The 14,677-nt window shown below is 39.6% G+C and overlaps 1 protein-coding gene across 3 annotated transcripts in view; it reads left to right on the top strand.

The window, feature by feature from the left end:
- The window catches only part of TFCP2 (transcription factor CP2), a 62,016-nt gene that overhangs the window by 27,377 nt on the left and 19,962 nt on the right, over positions 1–14,677 (top strand). For 2 of the 3 annotated variants that reach the window (XM_012805637.2, XM_023513584.1), the window contains exons 2-6: positions 5,500–5,651; positions 6,235–6,311; positions 8,012–8,117; positions 12,411–12,517; positions 14,447–14,599. In XM_012805637.2, coding sequence (XP_012661091.1) covers positions 5,500–5,651; positions 6,235–6,311; positions 8,012–8,117; positions 12,411–12,517; positions 14,447–14,599 — 595 coding nt within the window. The remainder of the gene's footprint in view (positions 1–5,499; positions 5,652–6,234; positions 6,312–8,011; positions 8,118–12,410; positions 12,518–14,446; positions 14,600–14,677) is intronic. The other variant, XM_023513585.1, reaches the window with a different exon arrangement.

Raw genomic sequence — 14,677 nt, 5'->3', positions numbered from 1 at the left:
TTTTTTTTTTTTTTTTTGGAGACAAAGTCTCAGGTTAGAATGCAGTAACGTCATAGCTCATAGCAACCTCAAACTCTTGGGCTCAAGTCAAGTGATCCTCTTGCCTCAGCCTTCCTAGTAACTGGGACTACAGGTACCTACTATGATACCCACCTAATTTTACTATTTTTAGTGGAGACTGGGTCTCACTTTTGTTCCAGCTGGTCTTGAACTCCTGAGCTCAAACAATCCACCCACTGCAACCTCCCAGAGTGCTGGGATTACAGCTGTGAGCCACTGCACCCAGTCAGTGATACGGAATTTTAATGTGGGTCATTATATTTTGATTTTTAGTCTAGTTTGTTGGGGCTTAGTATGGGAGCTTAGTCCAAAACAGTGGCCTTTTATAATTTTTATTTAACAAAAGTATAAATTGTATCGATAAATATTTGCTAAGCACATAATAGAGAAGTCTTCCCTTCAAATAGCTATGTTTCATTGAAATAAATTATTAAGAAATAGATGAAGCAATCAGAGAATACAATCAAATGCTAAATTATACATCGGCGGCAACTGCTGAGAGTCTGTCCAGAATGGGTTTGGGTTTTCCTAATCTATATACACCTCACCTCTGAGAAAAGAGCAGACTTCTGGATTTTCAAAATTATTTCTTGCTGGATGGGTTTGTTTTTGATTGGATGTAAGCAGGAGCCTAGAACTGTATTGACCAATAATCTTCAACCTCTGTGTCTAGGACTGGAACTGAATAGTACTCTTTTGTTCCCATGACAGAGTAAAAGAAATGTGACGTAAAGATAAAATTATGTGATATAGCAAGAATATGAGTAATTCCTACATGTTTAGGGTTCATAATATATCTTAAAATTTCTGATGAGGAAATATAATCTTTGGTATTTGGTTTGGCTGTGCTGTTTCAAGTTAATTGCAGGGGTAACTTTTAGAGTCAGCTTTAGAGTTTTAGCCTCCAATGAAGTCCTTTGCTTAGTCATGGCGGATAGGTGTAATGCCACATGAGAGAGAGGACTAGGATCTGTTACTACGTATTAACCTTGCTTGGCAGTGACATTTGAGAAAGAAAAAATGCCCTGCTATGTTGCAAAATCCTATTTGCCTTGATTCTTGGTGATCTTCACTAATCTTTCAAGGAATCGTCAGATATGATACATTTGAAAATGATGTGGCAGTAAAGTCTCCCAAAGGCTAACGATATATTTCTTGAATTTTTTGATGCTTTTTGTATTATTTGTCTATACTATTTGTTGTGAGAGCAGTATTAGCTTCTGATTTTAAGAAATGGAAGAGGCCGGGCGAGGTGGCTCACACCTGTAATCCTAGCACTCTGGGAAGCCAAGGTGGGTGGATTGCCTGAGCTCACAGGTTCAAGAATAACCTGAGCAAAAGTGAGACCCCCATCTCTAAAAATAGCCAGGTGTTGTGGTGGGCCCCTGTAGTCCCAGCTACTCGGAAGACTGAGACGAGAGAATCGCTTGACCCCAAGAGTTTAGGTTGCTGTGAGCTGTGATGCCACAGCACTCTACCGAGGGTGACAAGTGAGACTGTCTCAGAAAAAAAAAAGGAAATGGAAGAACTGGGACAGCATAATTTTTTAGAAAATCCTATTTTTCTACAGTTTTAAAAGAGCAATAGTATGTTTTACCTGACAAATTAATACGGACAGGAAGACATTCTCTACCATCTCCCCTCTTAACCCATGTGAGCAAAGCACACACATCTCCAAGCCTAAGGGAGAGGAATGTGCCCTTGGTGGTGTTCTGACCTTTGAAATATTTTTTTTAACAACTAGAAACCTGTTTCATAAAAACTTTTAGGCTAACTGTATTCAACTAATAACTTATATCCTTGCTATTTAGACATCAGCAAAAAAAAAAAAATTCATTCCCAACTTTTTGGCATTTATGTCATTGAATTTGTATTATTTCTATGTGCATCAAGTCAGTAACCAAAACATTTGCTGTTTTGTTTTGTTTTCCAAGTAGAATTTATAATACTATCTTAAGATTCACCCAAGTGGGCTTGGCACCTGTGGCTCAAGCGGCTAAGGCGCCAGCCACATACACCTAAGGTGGCGGGTTCGAATCCCCAGCCCGGGCCCGCCAAACAACAATGATGGCTGCAACCAAAAAAAATGGCCAGGCGTTGTGGCGGGCACCTGTAGTCCCAGCTATGTGGGAGGCTGAGGCAGGAGACTCGCTTGAGCCCAGGAGTTGGAGGTTGCTGTGAGCATGATGCCATGGCACTCTACCTAGGGGGACAGCTTGAGGCTTCGTCTAAAAAAAAAAAAAAAAAGATTCACCCAAGTGTAGTTGAGTGTAGAATATAGTTAACTATTTTTTTTCATTTTCTTTTTTAGAGACAGGGTTTCCTTATGTTGCCCAGGCTGGTTTTAAATTCTTGGCCTCAAAGGATCCTCCCATCTTGGCCTCCTACAGTGCTAGGACTACAGGCATGAGCTTCTATGCTTGGCCACTAATTTTTGTTTGTTTTGAGACAGCATTTCTTCACTCTTGCCTAAGATTATAGGCATCTGATACCACTCCCAGCTAATTTTTAAAAAAGTTTTTGTAGAGATGGAGTCTTGCTGTGTTGCCCAGGTGTGAGCCACCACACCTGGCTGACTTTCTACCAATAGTGTTGTCCAATTATAATGACACTACTATAACCTAATGTATTGGGGAAAACGTGTGTATATTGCTGAGGGTTATAGGTGTATATAAGGGATGGCTTTTTCATCTGTGAATAGTAAAAAAATTGATTTTGATCTATTTATTTTATCAGCATGATATTTAAATTACAGGTAAAGGTTTGAGTGTATTCTATTTTGAACATGGGGAATGTTGACAAAAATCACCAGATCCCTAACTTTTAACTTTTGGGGGGAATTATATTGTTTGTTTTATTTCATGTACCCTGTTCCCTTTCTTTGTACCCAGAAGTATTTTGTACTCTAGGAATATTTTTTTCTTTCAAAAAAAATTTATTATAGAAAATTTGAAACATACAAGGTAAACAGAATAGTATGATAAACCCCCTTCTGCTTTAAAAATCATGGCCATGCTACTACTATTTTAGCATGAGTACTAAGTGCTCCATTGTATGAATATACAGTTTGTACATCCATTTTCTTAGCAATGAACATTTTGGTTCTTCCCATTGTTTGCTTTTATGCTATGAACATTCACACGTAAATCTTTGGGTAGATTTATGTTTTCATTTCTCTTGGATAAATACTTATGAGTGGATTTGCTGAGTCAAAGGACAGATGGGTATTTAATTTTCTAATGAACTGCCAAATCGTTTTCAAAAGTGGTTATATTAGTCTGGGCAAGGTGGCTCACAGACTAGTAATTCTAGCACTCTGGGAATCTGAGGTGGGTGGGTTGCCTGAGTTCAGGAGTTCGAGACTAGCCTGAGTAAGAGTGAGACCCTGTCTCAAGAAAAAGTAGCCAGGCGTTGTGGTGGGCATAGCTACTTGAGAGGCTGAGGCAAAAGGATCGTTTTAGCCCAAGAGTTTGAGGTGGCTGTGAGCTGTGATGCCATAGCACTCTACCCAGGGTGACAAAATGGGACCCTGTCTCAAAAAAACAAAAAACAAACATGGTTACTTTATTTTACAGTCCCGCTGGCAAAGTATGAATGTGGAATGCTCCACATTCAGGTTGTCAGTTCTTTTTAATTTTACCTTTTTGTGAGTACCTGTATATATTTTGTAAAGGAAATTAAAAGAAATTTTATTTTGAGAATTTTATGGCAAGTCTTGAGATAATTGTAATTACTCTGTAATTAGGTACATGTCTATAATTTGGTACATGTCTTTTAAGATTTAAACAATAGTGAATGCCAATGAGGATAGTATCTCTAAAGCCCAGGGTAGCCTTACTTGCTAATTTATGGCTAGCGTTTATGAGCAAAAATTATTGCAAATCCTTAATATCTGTTTTAGTACTTTATGGTTTCTAAAATATTTTCTCATGCCTTTTTTTTTTTTTTTGAGACAGAGTCTCAGTGTCGCCCTGGGTAGAATACCATGGCATCACAGCTCACACCAACCTCAAACTCCTGGGCTTAAGCGATTCTCTTGCCTCAGCCTCCCAAGTAGCTGGGACTACAGGCGCCCACCACAATGCCCAGCTATTTTTTTTGTTGTAGTTGCCATTGTTATTTGGCAGGCCCCGGCTGGATTCAAACCCACCAGCTCTGGTGTATGTGGCTGATGCCCTAGTTGCTAAGCTACAGGCGCCGAGCCACCATGCATTTATTTTTGACAGCAGATATGGTTCCCATTTTGTAGGTGAAAGAATGAAGACTGAAGGGAGCTTGCATAAGATTGAAATAAGACTTCTGACCTAGTCCTATACCCTTCCACTGGCACCTCGGAGTGACATACATGGAATTCATTACATGTGTGCCCTTGGCTTGAAAATTTAGAAAAGTTTGAAAGTTTAGGAGGTAGCTGGTAAATATCTCAGTATTAGTTGTATTCCACAGAATGTAAGATCATCTTGAAATATATAGTGGTCATTACTTTGTTCTTTTCGTGTGACTTCTAAAGGAATTCTGGAAGTTATTTGAGTCCTTCTAGTAGATCAGGTGATGTAGTTAGAAAGATACAATAGTTGATGTCTTTCAGAGGACAAATCGCATAACTGAGTGTCCTAGACTCAGTTTTGGAACTCTGTTTATAATTTTCAGAGTTCTTTTAGGAACCCCTGTCTATGCTTCCTAGAAACCTCTCTTTGTATACTTAGACAGTTTCAGTAGTAAATTATTGGTCATCACTCTTACTGTGTGTGTGGTCAGGGAGGGTGTCACTGCAGGTAATCTGAACTGACTGGTTGGGATGAAACTCTACTCCAGTGAATAGTATTTATGGCTTTTTTTAAAAAATTGTGTTAAGACATTTATTTATTTAAATAATTAATTATTTTGGCTCGGTGCCTGTGGCTCAAGCGGCTAAGGCGCCAGCCACATACACCTAAGGTGGCAGGTTCGAATCCCCAGCCCGGGCCTGCCAAACAACAAGGATGGCTGCAACCAAAAAATGGCCGGGCGTTGTGGCGGGCGCCTGTAGTCCCAGCTACTTGGGAGGCTGAGGCAGGAGACTCGCTTGAGCCCAGGAGTTGGAGGTTGCTGTGAGCGTGATGCCATGGCACTCTACCCAGGGGGATAGCTTGAGGCTCCGTCTCAAAAAAAAAAAAAAATTAATTATTTTTATTAAATCATAACTTTGTACATTGATGCATTTATGGGGCTCAGGGTACTGCTTCGATATACAGTGTGAAATGTTTACCTTGAACCAAGTAACACATCCATCACAATTATACTGATTTCTTAATACTTTTGAAATGTACCATTGCATCATGCACATTAGGTGAGGTTATTTATGGCTTTCTGTAGCAAATTTCAGTTCAATTTTTTCAACAATAAATCTGTTTTTGTATCCTTGTCAGATATTTATTTAAGTTATTTATTTTATTTTAGTGATGTCCTCGCATTGCCCATTTTTAAGCAAGAAGAGTCAAGTTTGCCTCCTGATAATGAGAATAAAATCCTACCTTTTCAGTATGTGCTTTGTGCTGCCACCTCTCCAGCAGTGAAACTCCATGATGAGACGCTAACATATCTCAATCAAGGTTAGATGCTTCTTCATTCCTTAGTATTATTACAGACAGGCTGGATTCATATTTAGACTTAGAGGTAAAAAGTTAGATCTTTCTAGTGTGACCTGTCAAATTAGAAGTCTTCCTTCAGAGATTTGAGGTCTAATATCATATTTGAGATATACATCTATATCTATATATAGATTTTTTTTTTTTTTTACTGGCTTCTTTTGCTTACCTGCACATATTTAGTTCCCAGTGTCTTTCTAGTCCATGTCCTTGGGTATCCTCGTTGGTTACTCTCTGAGAAGTATTACCTTACCCAGCTCTGTTATCTACCAGTTGTGTGCTTTTGACAAGTTGCTTAAACTCTTTAAGTTTCACATTTTTTATCTGTAAAAATGGGATTGATAATACCTTAAAAAATTGTATCAATTAAATGAGATCATGTATGAAAGTACTTAGCACAGTGCCTACTTCTAGTAAAGGCTTATAGTTGTTACTAATACTAATAAAGTTATTATATTCTTGGGTATTCAACCAAATGAATTTTATTCTTTCTGAATCAAGCAAAGTTAATTTGTGATAAATATATATAATTACTTTTTTCTTCTAGGACAGTCTTATGAAATTCGAATGCTAGACAATAGGAAACTTGGAGAACTTCCAGAAATTAATGGGAAATTGGTGAAGGTAAAAGAAATGCACAATATTTTTTTACCAATCTTTTTTGTTAAAATTAATATTCTTTTACTTCCATAAAGGGCTTAATGCTTGGTGGTATCTTTTACCTGCCACAATTTGTTGGCAGAGTGGTAAACTGATGTGTTATTTCTATAGGGTCATAGTAAGCTCCTTTATTCACATGAATTTTTCAGAGCTGCGGAAACAGAGTGCTTACCATTGCAGCAAAGAGCTTGCCACTCTCCGTCCAGGGTAGTCCCTTGGCTCAGTGAAGTTCTTTTGGATGGAGTAAAGTAATTTCCTTGGGACTGTCAAAAATGATTTCATGTCTCTTTGGATGCTTGGTCTTAACAGCAAGGCAAACAGAAGGGCAGTTCTCTTAGTCTTGATTGGCAATAAGGATTTTGAGGATTGACAGTATGATTGAAACAGGAGTTTTATCAACAGCTATAAAAGGTGATGGAGGGATTAACAGACACCTCTACAAAGTAAGAGTAACAAAAGAGAAAGTTGATGGAAATGAATTCCTTCCTACAATTTTTACAAGTTGTAGGATGAATTACCAAGCAAGGAACTTGGTGATTTTTTTCATATACATTTGAAGAACTGAGCCTGATATTATTCTCATTATTATTATTGAAACAGAGTCTTAAGCTATCACCCTGGGTAGAGTGCTGTGACGTCACAGCTCACAGCAACCTTAAACTCTTGGACTTAAGCGATTCTCTTGCCTTAGCCTCCTAAGTAGCTGAGATTACAGGTGCCCGACACAACACCCGGCTGTTTTTTTGTTGCTGTTGTCATTATTGTTTAGCAGGCCCAGGTCAGGTTCCAACCTGCCAGCCTTGATGTATGTGGTCTGTGCCCTGCCCACTGAGCTATAGGCGCCACCTGAGCCTGATATTATTACACAGTATAACAGTAGAGGCATGTAGAAATGCTTCAGATAGAAGTCACATTTGCCTACTTACCATTAGGACTCATGTTTAAGTCAAATTTTAAACATAAGACCAGATAACAATGTGATTATATTTGAGAAATTATAACATTTATCCTGAAATAGTACTTGTTATTGTATGGATCTTGGAGTGAAACAAGTCTTAAGAAAAACAATTTTCTGATATATTTTTTCCAATTTTAATATCAGGTGTATCCAAATTAAGTAGAATGATTTTAAAGTATTTCTTTTTCTATTGTCTATAAGATTTGGCATGGTCTGTTTTTTTGAAATTATCTGTTACTTTCATTTATAAATATTACTTGTCTATTTTTTTGAGACTTTGGAAAAAAACAAAATAAAAAGAAGAAGTTAACTGATCAAAGTATTCCATAATAGACATACTTCTATCTGACGATGTGAATGTTACTTTCTTTGCATTATTGCTATTATTATTGCTTAATATTTTGTTGCAGCAATCGTCTGATTTCTTTTCTGAATGTATCTTCATTTGTTCTTTCTGAGGTTTTTGTTTTCAGGTCTTATGTTAAATATTGTTATTGTCATTAAATTTAGCCTTTTTATTTCTGTAAAGGCAAAAGTGGAAACCTAATATGCTCATGTATAAATAAGAAAAATTAATTTAAAAATATAAAGAAGAAACAATTTTAGATTGTGTCTAGAAACTGTCAGTGACTCCTGCCAGTTTTCCTTTGTCAGCAATGATTTTCACCAGGCCCTGTTATCATTTGATGTTGTTGCATCCTTTTAGAGTATATTTCGTGTGGTATTTCATGATAGAAGGCTACAATACACTGAGCATCAGCAGCTGGAGGGCTGGAGGTGGAACCGACCTGGAGATAGAATTCTTGATATAGGTGAGTTAAGAGAGTCTGTTGCTTAGGAAATGGCTTTAACCATGGACTGAGGGTTCCTTTTCTTTACTTCACATTTACCTTAACTTGTGTGTTTCAGAGGCTCAATTAATGTGAACCTTGGAGTTATTATTTATTAAGTATAGAAAATCAGTTATATGATGAGATAAAAATTTAAGTTGGAGGTATAAACACTTCAGTTCCATAGCCATAGCTTCCATTACTTAAGGATGATTTTGTTTTGTTTTTGAAGTTGTGGTAAAATACAGATAACATAAAAGGTATCCTTTTAACCATTTTTTTTTTTTTTTTTGAACAGAGCCTCAAGCTGTCCCCCTGGGTAGAGTGCTGTGGCAGCACAGCTCACAGCAACCTCCAACTCCTGGGCTCAAGCGAGTCTCCTGCCTCAGCCTCCCAAGTAGCTAGGACCACAGGCGCCCGCCACAACGCCCGGCCATTTTTTGGTTGCAGCGGTCATTGTTGTTTGGCGGGTAGGCTGGATTCAAACCCGCCACCTGAGGAGTATGTGGCTGGCGCCACAGCCGCTTGAGCCACAGAAGCCGAGCCATTTTAACCATTTTTAAATGTACAGTTCAGTAGCCTCAAGTGCATTCACATTGTGGTGCAACCATCACCACCATCTATCTTTAGAACTTTTTTCATCATGTAGAACTCAAACTCTGTACCCACTAAATAATAACTCACCCCCACCCCATGACCACTATTTTCCTTTCTGTCTCTATGAGTTGGACTGCTCTAGGTACCTTAACATAAATGAAATTACACGTTATATGGCTTTTGGCAACTGGCTTTTTTTCACTTTGCATAGTGTTTTCAAGGTTCATCCATGGTGTAACATACATCAGAATTTCCCTCCTATTTCAGACTGAATAATATTCCATTGCACACACCACATTTTCTTTACCCATTCATCCCTGGATAGACATGGGTTGGTTTTACCTTTCAACTACAGTGAATAAAGGTACTGTGAACACTTACGTACAAATACTTATTTTAGTCTCTGCTTCCAGTTCTTTTGAGTACATACCCTAAAATGGAATTGCTGGATTATATAGTAATTCTGTTTTTGATTTTTTTGGGGGAAACACTATGTTGTTTTCCACAGTGACTATACATTTTATATATTTTTCTTTTCTTCTTCTTCTTTTTTTTTTTTTTTTTTTTGAGACAGTCTCACATTGTCACCCTCCGTAGAGTGCTGTGGTGTGATAGCTCATAGCAACTTCAAACTCTTGGGCTCAAGCGATCTTCTTGCCTTAGCCTCCCTAGTAGCTGGGATTACAGGTGCTCACCATAACGCCTGGTTGTTTTTAGAGACAAAGTTTTACTCTTGCTCAGGCTGGTCTCAAACCCATGAGTTCAGACAATCCACCCGCCACCTCACCTGGCCCACATTTTGCATTCCTACCAACAGTGCTCAAAGGTTCCAATTTCTCCTTGTTCCAAATATCCTTGTTTTCTGGTTTTCTTTCCTTTTTGAATTGCCATCCTAATCGGTGGGTATAAAGTGGGATCTCACTGTGCTTTTGATTTGCATTTTCCTGATGACAAGTGATGTTAAGCATCCTTTCACTTGCCTATTGGCTATCTATATATTTTCTTTGGAAAAATGTCTATTCAAATCTTTTGCCCTGTTTTTTCTTTTGTTTATTTGTTTGTTTTGAGACAGAGTCTTACTAGCCTAGATGCTTATAGCAACCTCAAACTCTTGGGCTCAAGACATCCTCTTACCTAAGCCTCCTGGGTAGCTGGGACTGCAGGTGCCAGCTACAACACCCAGCTAGTTTTTCTATTTTATTTTAGTAGGGATGGGGTCTTCCTTTTGTTCAGGCTGGTCTTGAACTCCTGAGCTTAAGCAATCTACTCAGCTCAGCCTCCCATAAGGCTAGGATTACAGGCGTGAGCCACTGTGCCCTGCCCTTCTATATGTTTTCTTCAACAGTTTTATAGTTTTAGGGCTTTGTTCAGGTCATGGATCCTTTTTTTTTTTTTTAAGAGACAGAGTCTTGCTTTGTAGCCCCAGGTAGAGTGCAGTGGCATCATCATAGCTCACTGCAACCTCAAACTACTGGGCTCAAGTGGTTCTTCTGCCTTAGTTGCTTGAATAGTTGGGGTTACAGGCACACACCACCACTCTTAGCTGATGTTGTAATGTTTTTGTAGAAATGGGATCTTCTGCTCAGGCATGTCTTGAACTCTTAGCCTCAGGCAATCCTCAGGCAAGCCTTGGCCTCCTGGGATTATAGGCGTGAGCCACTGTACTCAGCTAATGTGCTTCTAGCAGTAACACTAAAGCGGAGACTTGTAGGTGAAACAGATCATAAATTACAGTTTTCATGAGAATAGAGGTAATGTATAGATTTAGCTCATCTTTAGGATTTTGACAAATTAAAAGGAAGCTGCCTGGGCGGCGCCCATAGCTCAGTGGGTAGGGCGCTGGCCACATACCCTGAGGCTGGTGGGTTTGAACCCAGCCCAGGCCAGTTAAAACAATAACAACAACTGCAACAACAACAACAAAATAGCCAGGCATTGTGGCGGGCGCCTGTAGTCCCAGCTACTTGGGAGGCTGAGGCAAGAGAATCTCTTAAGCCCAAGAGTTTGAGGTTGCTGTGAGCTGTGATGCCACAGCACTCTACCAAGGGTGACATTGTGAGACTCTGTCTCAAAAAAAAACAAAAGGGGATGGTGCCTGTGGCTCAAGGAATAGGGCGCCGGCCCCATATGCCAGAGGTGGTGAGTTCAAACCCGGCCCTGGCCAAATACTGCAAAAAAAAGAGAAAAAAAGGCTGCCAGCTTGGCACCTATTGCTCCGTGGTTAGGGTGTCAGCCACATACACCAGAGCTGATGGGTTCAAACCCAGCCCAGGCCTGCTAAACAACAATGACAACTGCAACAAAAAAATAGCCGGGTGTTGTGGTGAGTGCCTGTAGTCCCAGCTACTTGGGAGGCTGAGACAAGCGAATCACTTAAGCCCAAGAGTTTGAGGTTGGTGTGAGCTGTGATGCCATGCACTCTGCAGAGGGCAACATCATGAGACTCTATCTCAGAAGAAAAAAGAAAAAAAAAAAAAGGAGGCTGCCTTTAAATTACCTTATTTTAAAAACTTTTTAAAGAAGAAAAGTATTCAGAATGAAAGTACTTAAGTCAGTTTTAACTGTAATGAAAACTTTTTCATTGGCATAAAAGAAGTTTAGGGTATAGGGCAGTGCCTGTGGCTCACTGGATACCACGCCCTCCCCATGTACAGAGGGTGGTGGGTTCAAACCTGACCCTGGCCAAACTGCAACAACAACTAAAGGAAAAAAAAATAGCTGGGCATTGTGGCTGGTGCCTGTAGTCCTAGCTACTCGGAAGGCTGAGGTAAGAGAATCGCACAAGCCCAGGAGTTGGAGGTTGCAGTGAGATGTGTGACACCACGGCACTCTACCGAGGACAATGAAGTGAGATTCTGTCTCTACAAAAGAAAATAAGATAAAATAAAAAAAGAAGTTTAGGGTATAATACACAAAAATCTTAGTAATTAGGGACAAGTAATATAAGAATTAGTGCTTTTGGCTGGTGGATACAATGGCTCAAGACCATAATCCTAGCACTCTGGAAGCCTAAGGAGGGACAATCCCTTGAGACCACAAATTTGAGACCAGCATAAGAGACCTCATCTCTGCTAAAAATAGAAAAATTAGCCAGGTGTGGGGTGGTACCTGTGGTTCAGTGAGTAGGGTGCCGGCCCCATATACTGAAGGTGGTGGGTTCAAACCCGGCCCCAGCCAAACTGCAACAAAAAATAGCCAGGTGCAGGGCGGTGCCTGTGGCTCAAAAGGGTAGGGTGCCAGTCCCATATGTCAGAGGTGGCGGGTTCAAACCCTGGCCAAAAAAAAAAATAGCCAGGTGTTGTGGCAGGCGCCTATAGTCCTAGCTACTCGGGAGGCTGAGGCAAGATAATCTCCTAAGCCCAAGAGCTGGAGGTTGCTGTGAGCTGTGATGGCTTGGCACTCTACCAAGGGCGACAAAATGAAACTCCTATCTCTAAAAAAAAAAGAAAAATTAGCCCAGTATGGTGGTACATGCCAGAAGTCCAGCTACTCACAAGGCAGGAGGATCTCTTAAGCCCTGGAATTTGAGGTTGCTGTTAAGCTAGGATGATGCCATGGTATTCTACCCAGGGCAACAGAGTGAGACTCCGTCTCAAAAAAAAAAAAAGAATCAATGCTTTCTTATCTAAAACCAAGTAGCTGTCAGACTTGTTCAATGATTACCATTTTGTTTCTCAGATATCCCAATGTCTGTGGGTATAATTGATCCTAGGGCTAATCCAACCCAACTAAATACAGTAGAGTTCCTGTGGGACCCTGCAAAGAGAACATCTGTGTTTATTCAGGTAAGGCACTGCAGATGGGGTTCCAGTTCTAAAGACACATGTCTTACTACCACTTTACTACCACTTTGTTTTATAAAGTATAAAACATGTTAAATTTGAAATCCTAGCCTGACCATCAAGTCCAGACCCCTCAAGATGTTCCTTAGAGCATTGAGGAGTTTTTCAAATTGCTCTTCTAATTTCCACGGTCTATTTATTTGTATTTCCCCGTAATGCTTGCTAATGTCTGCAAAATACACCATTCTTTGGGTGTACCATAACTTACCAAACAATTATTTGTATTTAGATTGTCCTAATTTTTTTTATTATCCATAATGTTGTTTTGATCATCTTTATACTTAATTTTTAAAATTTTTTATGTATGTAATTATGTATTTATTTGTTAAGACAGTCTTACTCTGTTGCCCTGGGTAGAGTGCCATGGCATGATCATAGCTCACAGCAACCTCAGGCTCTTGGACTCAGGGAATCCTCTTGCCTCAGCCTCCCAAGTGACAGGACTACAGACACCTGCCATGTGCCTGGCTGGTTTTTCTATTTTTAGTAGAGTTGAGGTCTTGCTCTTGCTCAGGCTGATCTCAAACTCCTGAGCTCAAGCAACCCATCTGCCTCAGTCTTCAGAATGCTAGAATTATGCGTGGGGTTTTTTTTGTTTGTTTTGTTTTTTTAATTTTTATTTATTTATTTTTTGGAGACAGGGTCTCACTCTCTTGCCTAGGCTTGGGTACAGTGTCATCACCATAGCTCACTACAACCTTATACTCATGGACTCAAGTGATCCTCCTGCCTTAGTCCCTCAAATAGCTGGGACTACAGGCACCACCATGCTTGGTTAAGTTTTTTTTTTTTTGAGACAGAGTCTCACTATGTCACCCTCGATAGAGTGCTGTGGCATCACAGGTCACAGCAACCTCAAACTCTTGGGCTTAAGCGAGTCTCTTGCCTCAACCTCCCAAGTAGCTGGGACTACAGGTACCCACCACAACGCCCGGCTATTTTTTTTTATCACAGTTGTTATTGTTGTTTAGCTGGCCTGGGCCAGGTTCAAAACTGCCAGCCTCGGTGCATGTGGCTGGTGCTATAACCACTGTACTACAGGTGCTGAGTTTTCATTGTTGTTCAGGTTGGTCTTGAACTTCTGACCTCAGTGAACCTCCTGCCATGGCTTCCCAAAGTACTAGGATTACAGTTATAAAGACTCAGCCTGGCCTTTACTTCAAATTTGATCTGCATATCTGATTGTATTCTTTTCAGTAGATTCTTGAAGATTCATATTTGTATTAATGACAGCTAATGGTTTGTGGAATAGTTAACAGGAGATAGTATGTTAAGTAAATACTTCGTATACATGATTTTATTAATAAGACTTTCTACTATAATCTTCTAAAGCAAGACTAGTCTTTGAGACTTAGAGAGGTTAAGTAACTTACCCAAGCTAGTAAATTGTCAAGGTGCCACTTTTAAGGTTCACCAGTCTGGCATTATGCAGTAGCTAAGCACACATTTGCTCCCTGTTGCTGTGAGCTTTCTTATGTACAGTTTTCCCAGTGTAGATGGTGCTTTCTCTTTCCCAAATCCTCCCTAAAGTCATGGAAATTTTTACTAACAGAAATCCTTTCTCTTTTATGTTAACTCTATATTCCCTCAAGCAGTTAATGAATTTAATTTCTCATAGTAGCTTCTCTTAGCATTTTGTGATATCTGTACATTTATTTTGTATTTGTAAATCATTTTTCTCATTTCCTCCATTAGACTGTAAATTCTTAAAGATAGAAAAGAGGGAAAGTGGTTTTTTATGTGTTCATGATGTCTATTAAATGTTTTGCTATTAGTAATTCCTTAAAAAATATTGCTGACAGGTTTGGCGTGTGTGTTTGTGAAGGTTCTTCCCTGAGCAGCACTGACGCCTCAGCGTTGTTTGCTTTTCAGGTACACTGTATTAGCACAGAGTTCACCATGAGGAAACATGGTGGAGAAAAGGGGGTGCCATTCCGAGTACAAATTGATACTTTCAAGGAGAATGAGAATGGAGAATATACTGAGCACTTACACTCGGCCAGCTGCCAGATCAAAGTTTTTAAGGTATTGTTGGGCAATGGATTGTCTGTTGGATTCTTTTACTTTGTCTTTTTTTTTTTTTTTTTTTTGAGACAAAGTCTC

This window comes from Otolemur garnettii, unplaced genomic scaffold (genome assembly GCF_000181295.1).
Source record: "Otolemur garnettii isolate 467f Iridium unplaced genomic scaffold, OtoGar3 scaffold00043, whole genome shotgun sequence".
Taxonomy (NCBI): Eukaryota; Metazoa; Chordata; class Mammalia; order Primates; family Galagidae; genus Otolemur; species Otolemur garnettii.
Note: the sequence above shows the minus strand (reverse complement) of the source record. Positions and strands in the feature narration are given on the sequence as shown.